Raw genomic sequence first — 16729 nt, 5'->3', positions numbered from 1 at the left:
ACAAAGGTGTCAGAAAATATAATCAGCGGAAAGTATGTACATTACGGCACTACAGATTTTAGTGATTTAATTTTACTATATAAACAGGTGTGTTATGAGTACTAATGTGTTCTCACACATGACAAAAGTATAAAGCACTTCAGCTGTCAGTAAATCAGCTGGTTCAAGACAAATTGGGATATATAACCTAGAATCACTCAAGGGGAAAAAAAAGGGGGAAATGACCTTAGGCAAGAAAAAGAAGTTAAATATTAATGAATCTATATTTAACTAAGACATACAGTTAATAGACTGGGGAGAAGGAAGGGGAGAGAGATACCATCTTTTAGCTTAGCAATCACCTTTCAGACCATCTGAAGATACCCAGTTAAATTTAATAAGGACACTTGAAATGACTAAGCATACAGACTGAAAACCAAAAAAACCCCACATCATAAGGAATGGCCTACTTAAGTTTCTTATAAATTGAAAAACACAGTAGGAATTGCATAGTATCTACTAAACTGGAAATAGTAAGCTCACCCAATTCTTGCTAATGATAGGGAAAAGACTTCTACTAAGTTGATCAAGCTGTATTGAAGACCTACACACTCTGACAAGTGAGTTTGCCTAAATCTACCATGATTTCAAAACACATGTAAGATTTGTTGTATATATTAATATGCAAGCACATACTTTCCCCAGCAATACATGGGTAAAACAGAGAAAGAAGGAAGAAATTGTTTTTCTGTACCTGGCAAATCTGAAAAAAGGAGAATGCATTCATTGAATCCATTAGCCAGAAGACGATCTCTCAGTTGTTGAAGTATTGCAACTCCAATGCAGAATGGGAAGGAGGAATTTCCAAGCAGTAACGTATCCCACAAGTGAAAAATTTTATGCAAAGGAAAGACATCTGCATGATGAATAAGCACAATAAAAACCCTATAAGCATATAAATTGATCAAAACATATACACACTTTTAAGGAGTTGCCTATATACTTTTTTTTGTTTGTTTAATATTTTAGGGTTATTTCTTTTTTTATTTGGGAGGAAAAAGGACTCAACCTGTTTAGAAACAGGTTTATCTTCATATGCAGTTTGATTATTCTGGAAAACTTCAGTGTCTTCTTTCATTATTAAATAGCTAGAAACATGCAGGTTTTCAGATTTCAAATATACAAAATTAGGCAATGTATTTTTCTTTTGGTTCAGTGCAATTATGCATCAGGACATGCATATCAGTTTTTCTAATAGTATGTATACATTAATGAATTAATTTATAAGCTCAACTTCTTAAAATTAGACAGGAAAATTAGCAAAGTAGACAAAAAAAATGGTTGGGAAAGGAAAGCCAAGGAGGAAGGTCTGTTAAAAATAGTTGTATTCTATACATAAAGCTGAAGGTGGCTCTCCTAAAATAAGCTATCCCGCAACTAAATAGATCTAACTTTTTATTGCAATTCATAGTCAAGAAAACCCATCTTCTTGGTTTTCCAAAGGTGGTGATTCTCATTAACATTTTAGAAGAATGGGTAACTGCAAGAACCAGTGTTTTACAGTCAAAGAGGTCTGTTTGAAAGAGGTCAAAAAAATAAAAGAGGTCAAAGTTAATAAAGAAAGCCTAGAAAGCGATTCAACATCCATGCACAAGTACAGTGATGTAGTGCTAGTAGAGTAACGATGTATCAAAGTGCAAAAAATCAAGCTTGTTTTGTGGGCCTTAAAATAAGTTACTCCTCTTAGATTATCTGGGTGAGGGTAGCAGAAGATGGTGGAGGTGTGTTTTTTAAGTCTTATTATATCTTTTTTCCAGTAGGTAACAGCTTCCTTTGCACACTCCTTAAATACTGCAAACATAAAATAATCCAGTTCAAATTTAATAATACTTAAAAAAAAAACCTAAGAAAATGCTAATTATTGACAAATTAGTGCAGAAAGTACGTTACAGGCACCACTGAGATTCAAATCACAGCACAATTACAAGTGACCTCTTATATACGAGACAGATCTCACCAAGAAGGAAGGCTTTAGCTGAAAAAGTGAGAAAAATTATGCTTAAGAAATAAAAGAAAATTTAATCAGAGAAGAAGAATCTATACTCACGTGTAAACATAGTAAGAAACCAGGGAATGGCATAAAGCTGTAAAAGGGAGGGAGAACAAAAAAAATTTTAATTAAGACCTAAAGTTCTTTGTAATAATTGTCTACCACATCAAAAACTGCCTACCTTGCATGAATATATTTAGAATGGGAAATAACTGTAGTGTCAGAACTACTATCACACAACACTTAACCCCTTAGAGAATCTTTTTCCTCTCCCAACTCCCAATTTTAATCTCTTTCAAATTACTGGTTTGTGAGACTATAATAAAAACAAGAACAAAAACAACCATCACCCTCAGTAAGCTTATGTTTGAAAAAATATGACCCTCTAAGTCTGTATGAACTCACAAACTTGCTCTACTAAACTGTCAAAGGTCTCACCTTAGGTAGATAAACAAACACACACAATACATATATACACAGACACCCCGACTAGTGAAAATTAGCAAAGGATGCCTGAAAAAGCATAAAACAACTCGATTCAATATATTTTTTAACTATGGAAAAAAATGCTCACCTGGTTCTATATAAATAATGAAAAGTGCAAATCACAATTTGCAACAGAAAAGAATAACCATACCTACCTTCTTCTCCTACACTGGTATTTATTAAAATGTATACTGGCCAGTGAAAGGCAGTAAGAACTGTTTCCTACTCAAATGCATATAGTGTCAGTCACTAACACCTTAAGCATTTATGTTTTTCTACTGTGACCTTTAAAGGCTGTCAACACATGAAGGATTTGAGGCTGCTTCAGCACTTACACTTTCATGAGACTAACAACATGTGTTGCTCCAATGGCTACAGAAAACCATTAGTTTCTGCAAACTTTCATACTTACGACCTCATACAGAGAAAATTCAGTATGCTTTACAAAAACTAAGCATTTATGACACCTTAAAAGCTTCTAAATTTTCACAGAAGTATTTGGCATGTTGAAGGCAACAAAACTCATCTTTATTAAACATGGAGCTGCACAGAAAGTCTCCACAAACCATGAACGCAAGAGCAAGATGGCTCATTGTGAAATTTTACACAGTTGCATAGATCATGTGCTCTGTTTTCCAATTCTGAATATTTGCAGTTAGACATAAAGCTTAATACATTACTTTTTAGCTCATAAAAAGTACAAATTAGTCCTCCTATTAAGCTTTCCTTGGAAGTATGCAAATAAGTGGCAGAAAGCATAATCAATATTATGTTAACAAATTACTATTTATTCCATAAACTCATAAATGGGTTATAGCACTGATTAAATGATACCTACATTTACTGAAAAGCTCTTTAACACAGCTCTAAGTTTTATTGCTATATCTTCATCTGATCAACTGATTGATTGTATCTGAACTACAATGTCTGTAAAACTTTAAAAACTGTGATAACCAAACTGCTCATAATTTTCAGTATTCAGGGGACTTTTATAATGTTTGTCCTCCAACCTGCTGATTGATTTTAAGGGTTCAAAAACCAAATCAATTTCTATCAGCATTTTAATTTTTTAAATTTTTTTTTAAATGCTTTTCCATTACTATCTCTTTGGCACGTGTTCAATAGATGGCTCTCTACTGAATAACAACATATGCTGCCCCCTGAAATACCTCCTACAGAGGTTGTGATCAGATAATACCTGTTTACCCGCTTGCTTGTATGCAATATCTTGCTTTGCAGGGAATAGCAAAAAATGAGCATTCCAAATAGCCTAAGGCTCCTCTTTGCATGGAGGTATGTCATTGGTGCATGGAATTTTGAACTACACTACTTCCTTGGTATTTTAAAAAAAATATATATTCTATTTTTCATGTATTTGATTAAAGTGTTTTACCAAAGCACATCCATGCTCTCTCCTAATTTCAAATACACCTCTATCTTTAATGTTTCTACATAGAAACATAAAAAAAAAAAAAAAAAAAAAAAAAAAAAAAAAAAAAGAAAAAATCTGCAGCATGAAACAGATTATTAAATATAATGCCAAGGCAAAGCATGGGGTTGTTCTAAACCATCCTCACCAAACCTAACAACAGTGACAAAAAAAGTATTTAAAACCATTTCAGTTGAAGGTATCAGGCAAGGTTTTATTGAAGGGATTTATCCCTCTGGTTTTCATAAATACAATGTTCTAAGAAAAGCAGGTCTTGGTAAACCTGAAGAAGTTATGATTACTATTAATAAGGAAACAAAAAACCCCCCCAAAAAACTTGTGGTACTATTCCACCATGCAAATAAAACTAAAAAACACATACAAAAAGAACTGCACTGACTAGAAGCCCTCAAATAAATAGGCCACCAAATTCTTAACAGTTCAAGGACTGCTCTTTTAAGATCCTATTAGTAAAGACTGCCCTCTAGCAATCACCGGCTGGAACAGCATTGTGCCATGCTCTGTACTAAAAAGCTGCTGTTAAAAGCGCTTTTCAACCCTCCACTACAGGACCCTGAAACATTACCTTTTTTTATTGATACTTAGCTCCCCGTAGTTGGAAAGTATACCTAATGTTTAATAAAATTTGCGTTTGAACTGCTGGAACAGACTGAGAATAAATCACATTAAAATAAGAGCCTGTAAAACAAACATTTCAATCTTTAGAGTGAGCTTGAGATCAGCCATGTCATAATTATCATTTTGCTTTTCTGGTAAAATACAAGCTCTTCTGTGCTTTTAAGTAAGGACTTGGATATTTATTATGCATCAAGAACACAGCATTCCCCCAACATCAGTTTCCATTCAGTCTGAATTAATACACAGGGTTTTTTTACTTAAAATTGAGATCTCTTGTCCTCAGACTTGGTTTCATTCTCCATCTTTATACTTATCCCTACCCCTATCTCACAGTGCTCTGCTATGACAAATTCTGCTCAGTAGCTGAGCTTGTAGATGCAGTTCATTGCTTTTCAATGGGGTGAAGATGTACTTGCCCATAGTTACATGGACATATTTTGAGGGCATCTCCTAATAGACATTCAAAGCTTTTAGAGATACTGGCTCAAATCTTGATGAAAGCCTTCTCCATGAGGATTTAGTTATTGCCTGTTTTTATTGTCTTGAATTTTTTATTTGACTGTACCAACAGAAAATGAGCACTTTACACACTCGTGTCTACAGAAGATTGAGATTTCAGTTGCAAAGACAGTAATTTTAAAGATCTTAAGGCTCAAGGGATTTTAATTCTGAAGATATTTCAGAAGGAATAGCAACGTGAAAATGAGTGTTACTATTTGTTAGTGGGACAGTAAGGAGTATTAAAAGGCATACACAAACTTCTTGCTCTGTGAAAGGCCTGTAAGAAAAAAGTGGCTGTCCTGTATGACCCAGGTGCACTTTATGAACATCGTAAGACAGGTACAGTGAATCTATGGACCTGACCTGGTTGCAGGATAATGGAATTATCCCCCCACCTCCCACTGCAAACCCCTTCCCCACATCCTCTCCCCTTTTTCCTCCCTCCACACTGGTCATCCTCAGCAAGCAGAGAGAACCCTCCCTTCTCTTACAGACTCCCTTCCCCATCCCTGGTACCAAAACTTCCAAGGCTCTGCTTTCTTTCTTAGAAAACTAAAGGATAATTTGTTTCTATTTTTAATTTACTTTTTATATTTGTACATGTTGTTATGAGGTCTGCCATTTTTAACAGATCTCTGATTAACCAAAAGAGGTGCTTTGAAGAACGTAACTCTCATTACCTATCTCTACTTGGGGTGTGACCAGGCCCAAACCATTATCTCAAGGGAAAAAAAACCAAAACCTTGTAAAAAAAACAATTAAAGTAAGACAAAACCATAAAAAAACAACCTCAACCATACAATCTTACTTTGAGCATTGCAGTAACTTTCTTGTGTACGTACTTTAGCTGTACCATTGATCATGGTTTGTATGAGGTGAGAAGGCCAAAGATGAACATTTTTTTCTTTTTCTTTCTGTGCATGAAGTTGCCACTTATTTTTTTCTTTTTTGGCCTGTTTGATACATGTGCAAAACAATTTTGCTGAGTTGTCCTAACAAGGCTGCCTCTCAACTGCTTTTTGTTTAAATTTTCATTTGTTAAGAAAATCAGTTTTCTGCTCTCTTCAGCTCCCTGAGTAAGGAAAGTGGAGAGGGAGGTGCTGAGCTCTTCTCCTTGGTATCCAGTGATTGGAGACTGGAAACAGTTCAAACCTGCACTAGTAGAGGATTAGGCTGGACATGAGGAAGCATTTCTTTACTGAGAGGGAGGCCAATACTAGAATGGGCTTCCTGGAGAGGTGGTCTCTGCCCCGAGACTGTCACTGTTTATGAAACATTGACACTATTTGGACAATGCCCTTACCAACAGGCTTTAACTTGGTCAGCCCTGAACTGGTCAGACAATCAGACTAGACGATCTTTATAGGTCCCTTCCAACTGAAATAGGCTATTCTGTAAAACCTTGATTTTGCATCTTTATGTTCCGTATTCGAAATGCACACACACATATTTGCTTCAAGCCTATACAGTGCTTAGACAATTAAACATACATTTAAATGCTACAGAAAAGTGCAAAAATATTTTGATGAACGGTGATTCAAAGAGAACAGAGTCCAATTTTTAATATGGGATTCTACCCACCTATATGCACCTACACTAACAACATTTGAAGAATGATCACTTTCCTCACAAGATAAAAATACCAGCAAGAAACCTCTCCCCCAAATTCACCACTAGGTAAGCATGTAACAGAAAAACAGAGATAAAGTAGTTCAACTGCAGGATTTTTAATTCTCAGTTGGACTCAGCCCTGTTAGTGACATCTGCTTATACCTAACACCAAGCTAAGTTATTTATGTACCTATGACAGGAGCTCCAGCACAATAATATTAAGTAACTGCAGCCAGACTTTGTAATCTCTGCTAATGGCCAGCAGACAACTGTGTCTAGCTTCCATAATTTGCAGCTGAAAGCTCTTTAGAATAATTTATGGATATAGTTATCCTTTTAGTAATGTAGTACACTTCCCTGTTTTTCTCCAGTTCAGAAGGGTCTTTTGATGTCAAAATTATTCAGTAAAATACAGAGCATGCTATACAGCATTATACAGAGCAGGGGAAATTGTAAACTTTGGGAGAGTGAATAAAGAAGAACTGTTAGATTCCCTGTATATATCCCTGTATTTACATGTAAATCCAGGCACCACAGCAACTAGCAGCATTAACAACTACTCATGCTTCACCAGTCTTCAATATTCTGAGAGCTACGTGACCCAAAGCAAAGGGGAAGGGTGCCAGGAAACACAAACTTTCCTGCAGCAGAGCCTATGTTTCAATGATGCAAGATTAATAAAAGGTTTACTTCGAAAGGATTAGCTCAAAATTAGTTCAGATCTCATTACTACAGTGCATATCCTTCACCTTGATGGATTTTGTGCTGTCTCGTTACAGGTACAAAAATTGCCTCTCACTAATCTAAAGCCAGAAAAACTTTTATAAATAATAAAAAAAACCAACAAAGACAACTTAGAAAGGACAACCTGTCTTCAGAGGTTAGTGTTAATTTTAGCACTAGCATTTGTATTCAATAAAAGTTGTTTTTTTTTTTAAAACAACCCCTCTAACAAAAATTATTTACTGCATTATCTAATGATCTCTAGACAGCAATACAAAGTTCACATTTGTCTGTGTCCTGTTCAATGACTAGCAGAACACAAATTTTAAACTACTTCATTTAACTCGCACCTTTAACATTTTCAGTGGAGAATTATAACTGCATAAGCAGACACTAGAAGCTGCTGAAATGTCAGCTAACACCTAAGACAGGTTGTTGCTACAGAGCTCTCATGTAGGTTAGTAGCAGAAATTGGGATCTGTAAGATGGTCAGGGAAATGACATCCCTACCTCCAGTGGGATCTAATATCCTGCTGATCTGAGGAAAGCCAGATGGCCTACCTTGGTAGAAAGGACTAACACATAAGGAGTAAACAGGATGGCACTGCTTAGCATAGATAAGGCTTGGAATGTATAGATAAGGCCTGAATTGTGAGGGAAGGTATTGTGTGGGAGGATGCTCCCACAGAAACTTGCAGAGAAGACAAGACCCTGGTGCAGACCCCAGAAAGGAATGCCAAGAGGTGAAAAGTGCACAGCGAGGAAGACATACGGTCTTCATCCCAAAGACCCCTGCCCACGACCACCAGAAGATACTGCGCAAGTGCAACAAGGAGGAGCTCGGGGGGCAACTATGCTAATGATTAATTGTAATAACCCCTCCCTATCCTCGGACACCTAATGTATATGCAACAGTATAGATGAATATGTATTACTTTGTGGCATATAATGAACTTGCCAATAGCTCTAGGGTGTGCACGCTTGTGGAGGAGCGAGCCCCCGTGCACCCAGCGCTGAATAAACATACCTTCTTTATAACCTTATTGGTTCTAAAGTCGTTATTCCGCACGTCACTGCACAACACATAGAGGCGCTGCTTTGGTCATCCACAGCCTTTAAGAATACGTATCAAGTGTATTTACATAATGATGCTGCAACATTTATTCTTCCCTCAGGAACTTAAACATTGCTGTTATATTGGATATTAGAAGAAACTTCTACACTGAGAGGGTTATTAAACACTGGAATAGGCTGCCTAGGGAGGTGATTGAATCACCATCCCTATAGGTCTTTAAAAGACATTTAGATGTGGTGCTTAGGAGTAAGGCTTAGCACCAGAACGAGTAGTTAGGTTAATGGTTGGACTCGATCTTAAAAGTCCTTTCCAACCAAAAAAATTCTATGGTTCTATTACCTATGCCCTTTATACCTCAAATATTTAGGCTTTCTATGGATCAATGTTCTCCCTTCTCCCCACTTTCCCTTTATCTTCCTCCCACCTGCCCTCTTCAGATGTGACTTAGCAACAGTACATGTGGCCTTCTCAAATACCTCTGTTTATAATGAAATACACTGGCTTTCTCTTCTTCTCCCTTTAATGACATGCCACAGTATCTTTTAAATTCTTATACAACATTATTACATTAAAAACACCTATACAAATGAAAGCATATGTGGCATTCAGGATGTACAGTGCTTGTCTCGAACAATCCAAGAGATAAGCTTGGACTTTGGCACTCAGGATATCTTTTGTCTGTCCCGAGGCATCTGAGAGTTGAACGACCCCTGCTGATGAGATTTTACAGGACAAGACAAGGAGTGCCAGTCTCAAGGTACTTCCTGGGACCGAAACTCCACAGCAAGGAACTAATCCTGTAGTGGCAATTGACTCAGCCTCCTCCTTTGTAATGGCTGATCTCATCAATTAGCCAAAGACTACATAGCCCCTGGCATCATACCTGCCCCTGCTATCACAGAGAAGATCCGAAGGGTTGTTCCCTATGCAGGGAGAGAAGTGAGGGTGCAGTGGGCAAGGACTGTATAAAAATGGGGGACTCTGTGGGTGCAATGAAGCACTTCTCCACCTGGAACTACTTCCCCACCGACAACATCGACGACATCACTGAACCGTGGGTGGTAACTAGGCTCTTGCTTTCTGTCCTCTATCTCTCTGCTTTCTCCTCTCTTTCCTGTCTCTGTTTTCCTGCCTGTCCTATCCGCTCTAGGGACTTTTGTTGTGTTATTGCAATAAAAGTTTGTTGTGTGCGTGACATCTGACCTCGTTTGTGTCTTAATTTTACCATTTGGGATCACCTTTATTTATTAAAATTGCCACGTACCCGAATACCGGATCGTGACAGCATATCTTTGCTTTCCATTACAATCTTTGCAAACAGAGATCATGAAGTCCCAAAGATACATAAATTCACCCAGGAATTATGTACAATAAATGATTTTCAGAGTCTTGGCCTTGCTGCTTCAAATTAAAGCATTTCCTAAGAAGCAGGAAGCTTTTCTGATAAAATATGCTTTATATTGCTTATAGATGAAATGTGTATACATTTCTTACTTAGGACATTTATATTTCTACGTCAGCACCTCCCAATTTTAGCTTCCTTTTTTTCATTTTGAACTGTTAGCCATCATCTGCTCTTAAAACCAACTTGTAATTGGCAAATTTCTAAATGTCAAACACACCATGATATAGATAGCATCAATTAATAGTTTTCTCTGTATAGCTTTGCCTAAATCTACTTTTCAGAAACATCAGCCATAAACTTCAATAATGCTATAGCAGACAGACAAAATTTGTATAGAGAATTATCTTGACTTTCTGGACTACACACACGTCTCCAAACAAAGGACAAAAGCTTCACTATTTACAGTGGTAGCTAAAAGTGAGGCTCTAAAGAAGGCCTTGTTTTGCCTTCTCCAACATAGCTTTCCCTCTCTACTACATTTTGGCTGTGTTCCCAGATTTCATGTTCCTCCATCTTACAGACTTCTTCAATAAAAAGCATAAAACATAGACACAAGTTATGCACTTGTCCAATGTTTCTGATAGACTCCAACAAATAACTGATAAGCATTTTCCATATGTCTAACTTATATAGAGATTAACTATCACTTGCACATTTTTTTTTGTATTACTTGCAAATTGATGTCTTCTATGCTAAACAATAGCGTTTAATTAGTTTGCAGGTATTTTGCTCTTAATAATTTATGGCCATGTTAATTTTTGTATATTAATCCACACTTGAAAAATAAAATTAAATACATCTTGTAAGATCAATCTGTAAGTTGTAATAGCTGACTTGCAGTATTTTTATTGTATTTACTGTGACAATAGAACAGGAAGGACTGAGGTATGTAAAACAACAATCAAAACTTTACCATTTTATAATCATACTCAGAAAGGTCCATTAATATGCATGTTTCACTTATGTCCAACTGCTCCTGAAACAGTCTGCAACGGCATCTCATCCTAGTCACCCGCATTTTCCATTTCTTACTTCCTTTAAATAATACTTAAAAGAACACATAGCACTTACATCTGGAATAAAACCAATTTCATTAAGGTGGTTACTCAGCTCTGGATCATGGAATGCAATCATCTGGGAAAACACCGTCAGGTATTCTGAAATGACAAGCAAATTCAAGGTCATTGTCAAAAACACAAGTCACCATACGCTGTTAGTTCACAATAGGGCTATGAAAAAGGAAGAACACTACTTAAAAAAATAAAGTGAAAGCACAAAACCCAGTAAGTGAATACCACTACTATCCTTCATATCACCATTATACTCAATACAGAAGAAAAAGGTTCCGTTCCTCTTCCTTAGTACTCCCAATTTGGATTTTCAACAATGGTTTACTTGGTTCATACATAGGTTGAGATGTACGTTCAATACGCAAAGTTAATGACTTCTCAGTATGAATATGAACCACAAGATACTGATGGACACAAACTGGAACAAGACTGTTCCAAGGATTTTTAAGACTTAAACTATTTCAGGGACACACAAAGTGATACACTTTAATATCTATTCTTGGTGGCTTCTTTTCTGCAAAGCTGAATTTTGTAATTTGGAAGTTGATGTTTTAAGGTAATGGGGCTTCAGGGTTGAATATGTATATAATATGCCCGATACAATTGGGCATTCCATACGCCATCCCCTTTAACTGCTGTTGCTTCCTATTTCAGGTAAGGAAAAACATACTAGAACCTCTTAAAACATCTTACAAATACACCTTAGAAAAAAACCCTATTTTCATTCTATAGTACAAACTCAGAAATTAGGTATGTTGAACTCCACAGCTTGAAAGATTCCTCCAGTCCACCCTTACATGGAAGACACAAGGACACTAAGACTAAAATCAGAGTAGGCAAGTAAATGACACATTCTTAACAGTCTCTTCCAACCCAAATAAAGCAGGGAAATTACACAGAATTTTTAAAACTCTATTTACACATTGGTGTTTGACATCCAAACCTAGAAAGGATTAAATCAGAATACTGAAAGAATCCCCAAGTCAGATGTCACAAAGGCACTGCGGAATGCCTACACTTTTGGTTCACAGAATCCTAACAATCTGTGTTTCTAACTTTGCTACATATTTTTGTAAAGCCCCTTAGGAATAACAACAGGGAACTCTAGAGAGCAAAACTATTATTTTATGGAAAAAGAGCAAAAGCCTTTATCAAGCTACTAATCTTGAAGGCTAAAATGGTCATCTCCACAAGAGCATCTGATAAACTTACTCCTTAAATCTTTAGACCTTTACTGTCTCTTTTTTCCAACAAGCACTCTTTACAGGCAAAAGGATGCAAAGAAGTTCTGTTGAATTGTCTTTCCAAATTATTTTACCTATTCAGTTCATAACACTTCTTATCCATTATCTTTCATATGTAAACTCTCCTAACTACTATGTTCTCTCCTTATGTTAGCTCTCTCCGTTATCCAATATGCAACTGCTTTTATGTCCAATTATTTTTTGCTGAATAGTTATTAATTACCTTTAAATTTTTGAAGACAAAAAACATGACATATTTTTAGGTTGAGGAGTTTCACAAGGTATAAACAAAATAATTTATTTAAAAGAAATACTAGGGCTGCAAGCCATGCTGAAGCCCAGTAAACACTCATAGCTGCTTGAAATTAAAAACATTCATGATCATCTGCTTTTAAAAACTACTGATGACTTTTCAAACAGCTTCTTTTGGTTTTTAAAAACTGTAAGACCAATTATCTTCCCAATACAGACTCTGCCAAGGTGGCTTTCTAGGTCTAGATAATTCCTTCATCATATTTCCATGAAATGTACAATTAATTTTCAAGTAGAACAGACATATCTCCCAGCTAATCTTATCTACATAGTTGTTGGAGAATAAACTATGGAACATTATTCCTCAGGGTTTTCTAGCTCCTGTCCCGTATCAAATGACATTATCTGCTTCAAATCCCTAACTCTCTGAACACCCTAACTTCCATTTTCTGAAGAGTCCCTTGTCCAAACAACTCCTGTAACAGTAAGACTTGGATCACCTGGAAGGGTAGGTCTTCACAATGTAACACTGGAAAGACTACTTCCTCATTTTACAACTTTGCATGATCCACTGAGTCTTACTTTGGAAATTACACAGAATAATTGTGTGCACGCGTGTGTGCATTTGGGTTTTCTCTCTTGCTTTTATCTTTATCCACTTATTTGGTGTCTAATTTCTTGCATGACTGTTGTTCTTATTTATCTAAAATAAAACCTTGGAAATAAATCGGTGGGTATTCCAACAGAGTGATTCTAAATGTGTTTCAATTTCACAACCACTTGAAAATGTATTTATATATCCAGAAATAATTCTACTTCTCTAGAACAAATTAAAGAAAAAGAAAAAGTAGAAAAATAGAAAAAGTGACTGACTTACCTTGAATAACATGAGAATTATCCTTCAGAAAGAAGTTATACAAATACTTGGGGATAAAAGCAGACATGCAGGAATATGCCAGAGCTGAAAGAATTAGAAAAATGTATGGAACAAAGGCACAAACATAAGTATACCTAAAGAAAGTTCACTATTAAGCATACAATACACATAATATTTCTATCAATCTAGCCACAAAAATTATTGTAAAACACATAAAAAGGGCACAATACTCATTCAAGAATTTTAAAAGCTCCCAAAAAAGTCTCCTTCTCTCACTAAGTAAACAATATAAAGCTAGTTGGATCTGATCTAATTTATTTGGGAAGACATGATGATGTTTGTATCAAAAAGGGAAGGTCTCTGGTTGAGTAACATTTTAGAAGCCAGTTTCAGACAGCTGCATTGTTGTAGTCTTCTGCGTTTTCTCCTATAAAACTTACACCCAGCTTATGTCCCATCAGACTCACATCTTGTCTCTTACTTCAGCTCAGAGACTAAAGATGATAAAATTCGTAAGTGGAATATAATTTAAAATACTGTCAAGAAGATGGACAGAAACATCTTAAGTTTCTCAACAGCTCCTCGCATATGTACCAGATAGAGATTAGAGGGTAAAAACTTAAGTGTTCAACTTTCTGATTAATTCTTGGAAACTTGGCTTAGAGACAACATATTGTAATACAATTCTTAGCCATGGAGGTAAAAAGATATAAAAATCAAATACGAGTTTAGGGCAAACTGTCTCAAGATGATAAATATCATTTGGGAAGTCCCTAAGCAAAATATCAGGTTTATAGCAAATGTGACATAGGATCATGGTATAAACAAATTCTGTGCTTTTCTAGCACTGCAACAACTTTTTAAATATCTGAGCCAAATATGTACAATGAAGTTCTTAAACCAGAACACAAGATTTTACATAATCCACTACTATTATCATTTACTTCAATGGGAAGGAAACCAGGTTCTGTAATCAAACTGTACAGGAACATGTCCAAGAGCAAGAAAAATCTGTTGAAATATTTAAATTATTATGTGGAATAGGCATAATAGGAGTCGTTGTTCCTAAGAGACTAGTTTTCTCACACAGACCGTTTATAAAGGAAAGCAGGTGCAAGAGGATAGAAGATAGGACTAAACCTATTCTGAACAAATCTCATTCTAAAGATAAAGGCCACATATCCAAAGCTGGTCAGGTAAGCTTTTAGGCCTTTAAAACTATCACACCAGCTTTTCTGAAAAAAGATAGTCTGACAGGTTAGCCATTAGGTTAAATAATAAAGCAAAGAAGGTTGAACTGCAGCTTCACTGAAAAATATAAGTACTAGAAAAGCAATTTTTTTTCTTTTATATAATCAAGGTTATTTGTGCCTTTTATTATATATTCCTTATTGCACTTTGCAATAAACACAGGGTTTAAACCCCTTCTTGAAGAGCAGTACGCCATGTACACTTTTCAAAACCCAACTATTTCTTTTCAACTGTGGCTACAAGAGCTTTAAAATTCCTTCGTAGCTACAGAAAGTTTCCATCTATTAAGTGGCTGTGCACACATCTGTCTACAATCACCATGCAGATGACAGAGTATGCCTCTCCTTTACCCCCAGGAGAAAGAGGCACTCACCTTCATTGTTAAAATTCAAATAGAGGAACGGTGCACAAAGAGAGTCCAAACCTAAAGAGAAAAGAGCAATATAGAAAGAGCATAAGTACCTCATTTATTTTAATGTACAAGATAAATTCATTAATTTATGACGAAAATTTGCATACTTGACACTGATTATAATTCTGAAATGTCAGACTTCACATGTAATACTGAGAAAAACTGTGAAATCAGTGCATAACAGAGAGGATTTAAAAAACTGTTCAACTAACACTGAATTGATTATTCTGCCAAGGCTTCCAAGAAATGCAGTTTATCATCCCAAGAACTTACTAAGTAACTTCAGCAGTTTTACCTTGGAACAGAATAGTAAGCAACAAACTTTACTGAAAAAAAAAAAAGAATAACCAAAACATAAAGAGAGTAAATTTAAAAGAAAGAGTGGGACATTGTCGCATTACAAATAAAATAAAAATTATTAGCATTTAAATTTGCAAAACCCCACAGATTCATTCTTGAAAAGAAACAGAAAGGAAAGCTCTCAAAATAAAGCTTACATTGGGGAGGGTGGGGAGAGGGATGTATTTTTAAGTCAGCCATAGCTTTCCAGTTAATTATCTGATCTTGCCAGCTAGTCAAACTTACCTTGCCAGTACACCAAATCAGGATGGGAAACAACCCAGGCCTTCAATACTCGTCTAAACTTTGCATGACCCTCTGGTGATGACAGCAATTCATCATACTGATGGCAACGAGGAATATCAACTTCAATCTGCACCACAGCCATACAAAGAGAAATCAGGATAAGTGAGGTAGTACTACGGCAATCTTGCAACACTAGAGGTGTAAGTCAGCCAAATTCAGGTAAGACCACCATCATAAACACAATCTGCTTCCTCCACCACTTCCAAAACCAAAACTGAAAGGGTACAGGGAACCCTAACAGCCCTGTCAAAGATTTTCCCAGATTAGTATTTTTAAAAGGGTTCAACCCTCAAAAAAGACAGAAAGCAGACTATAGTTACAGTTTTTTGAACTCAAATTCTGGACTAATTTCAGACGCTAATATGTCAAAACGTTGTAACCAGTTCAATGGAACATGTATCTTCACCCAGGTGAAAGAACTGCAGTTCCTCATGATGTCTTTTTATGTCTGGCAAGATTTCTTGGAGAATCATTTTGCTCAAGAACCCATGCCTGTGAAGCACAGCTCACCTTACAGGATCTCAGGATAGTTGTCACTACCTGGTAAAGGGCCAATAGGCAAACAAACATTCAATAAACAGAAGACTTTTACCAATACATCGGTAATATTTTTCACTACACTTTGCTGCTGCTACAGAAATAGGCAGTCTGAAGTAAGAGAGGAGTTCACTTTCCACATATAATCTGAGTTAAACTGTGTTCCTATCAGTTTTGCAAGATTATCACAACACCATGAATAAGGTGAGAAGACAGGGGGAACCCTTTAAGTATTATCAGCCAAATTTGCTGTAATAGGCAAACAACTGTGACTGGTGGATAAGATCTTTGCATTACTTCAACTGACAGTATTTGGTAACACAGAAAGTCTTACTTGTCTGTCTGTAGGAATCGGCGTGTCTTTATCAATGGCATCATATTTTGCTTGTATGGCACCCTAAATGCACAAGAAGAACACGTGAATTTAGGAACCCTTACTGCAAATTACAATGTACATGCTGATAAACAGAAGTTGAGTGGTTTTGTTTGGTGCTTTAGTTAGCAACTTTTTTTCTTGAAAAAATTTACCAAAGCAAAAAAATT

At 36.1% G+C, this 16729-nt stretch overlaps 1 protein-coding gene across 3 annotated transcripts in view; it reads right to left on the bottom strand.

Moving 5' to 3' along the window:
• TBCK (TBC1 domain containing kinase) overlaps nucleotides 1-16729 on the bottom strand; it is a 98350-nt gene that overhangs the window by 42688 nt on the left and 38933 nt on the right. For all 3 annotated transcript variants that reach the window (XM_010004097.1, XM_010004098.1, XM_010004099.1), the window contains 7 exons: nucleotides 16521-16583; nucleotides 15590-15716; nucleotides 14966-15016; nucleotides 13342-13425; nucleotides 10970-11055; nucleotides 2087-2123; nucleotides 734-895 (listed from right to left, as the gene is read on the bottom strand). In XM_010004097.1, the coding sequence (XP_010002399.1) occupies nucleotides 734-895; nucleotides 2087-2123; nucleotides 10970-11055; nucleotides 13342-13425; nucleotides 14966-15016; nucleotides 15590-15716; nucleotides 16521-16583 (610 nt within the window). The remainder of the gene's footprint in view (nucleotides 1-733; nucleotides 896-2086; nucleotides 2124-10969; nucleotides 11056-13341; nucleotides 13426-14965; nucleotides 15017-15589; nucleotides 15717-16520; nucleotides 16584-16729) is intronic.

The sequence above is a fragment of the Chaetura pelagica genome, unplaced genomic scaffold (genome assembly GCF_000747805.2).
Source record: "Chaetura pelagica isolate M959 unplaced genomic scaffold, ChaPel_1.0 scaffold88, whole genome shotgun sequence".
Classification (NCBI taxonomy): Eukaryota; Metazoa; Chordata; class Aves; order Apodiformes; family Apodidae; genus Chaetura; species Chaetura pelagica.
This window is presented reverse-complemented; position numbering and strand designations above follow the sequence as displayed.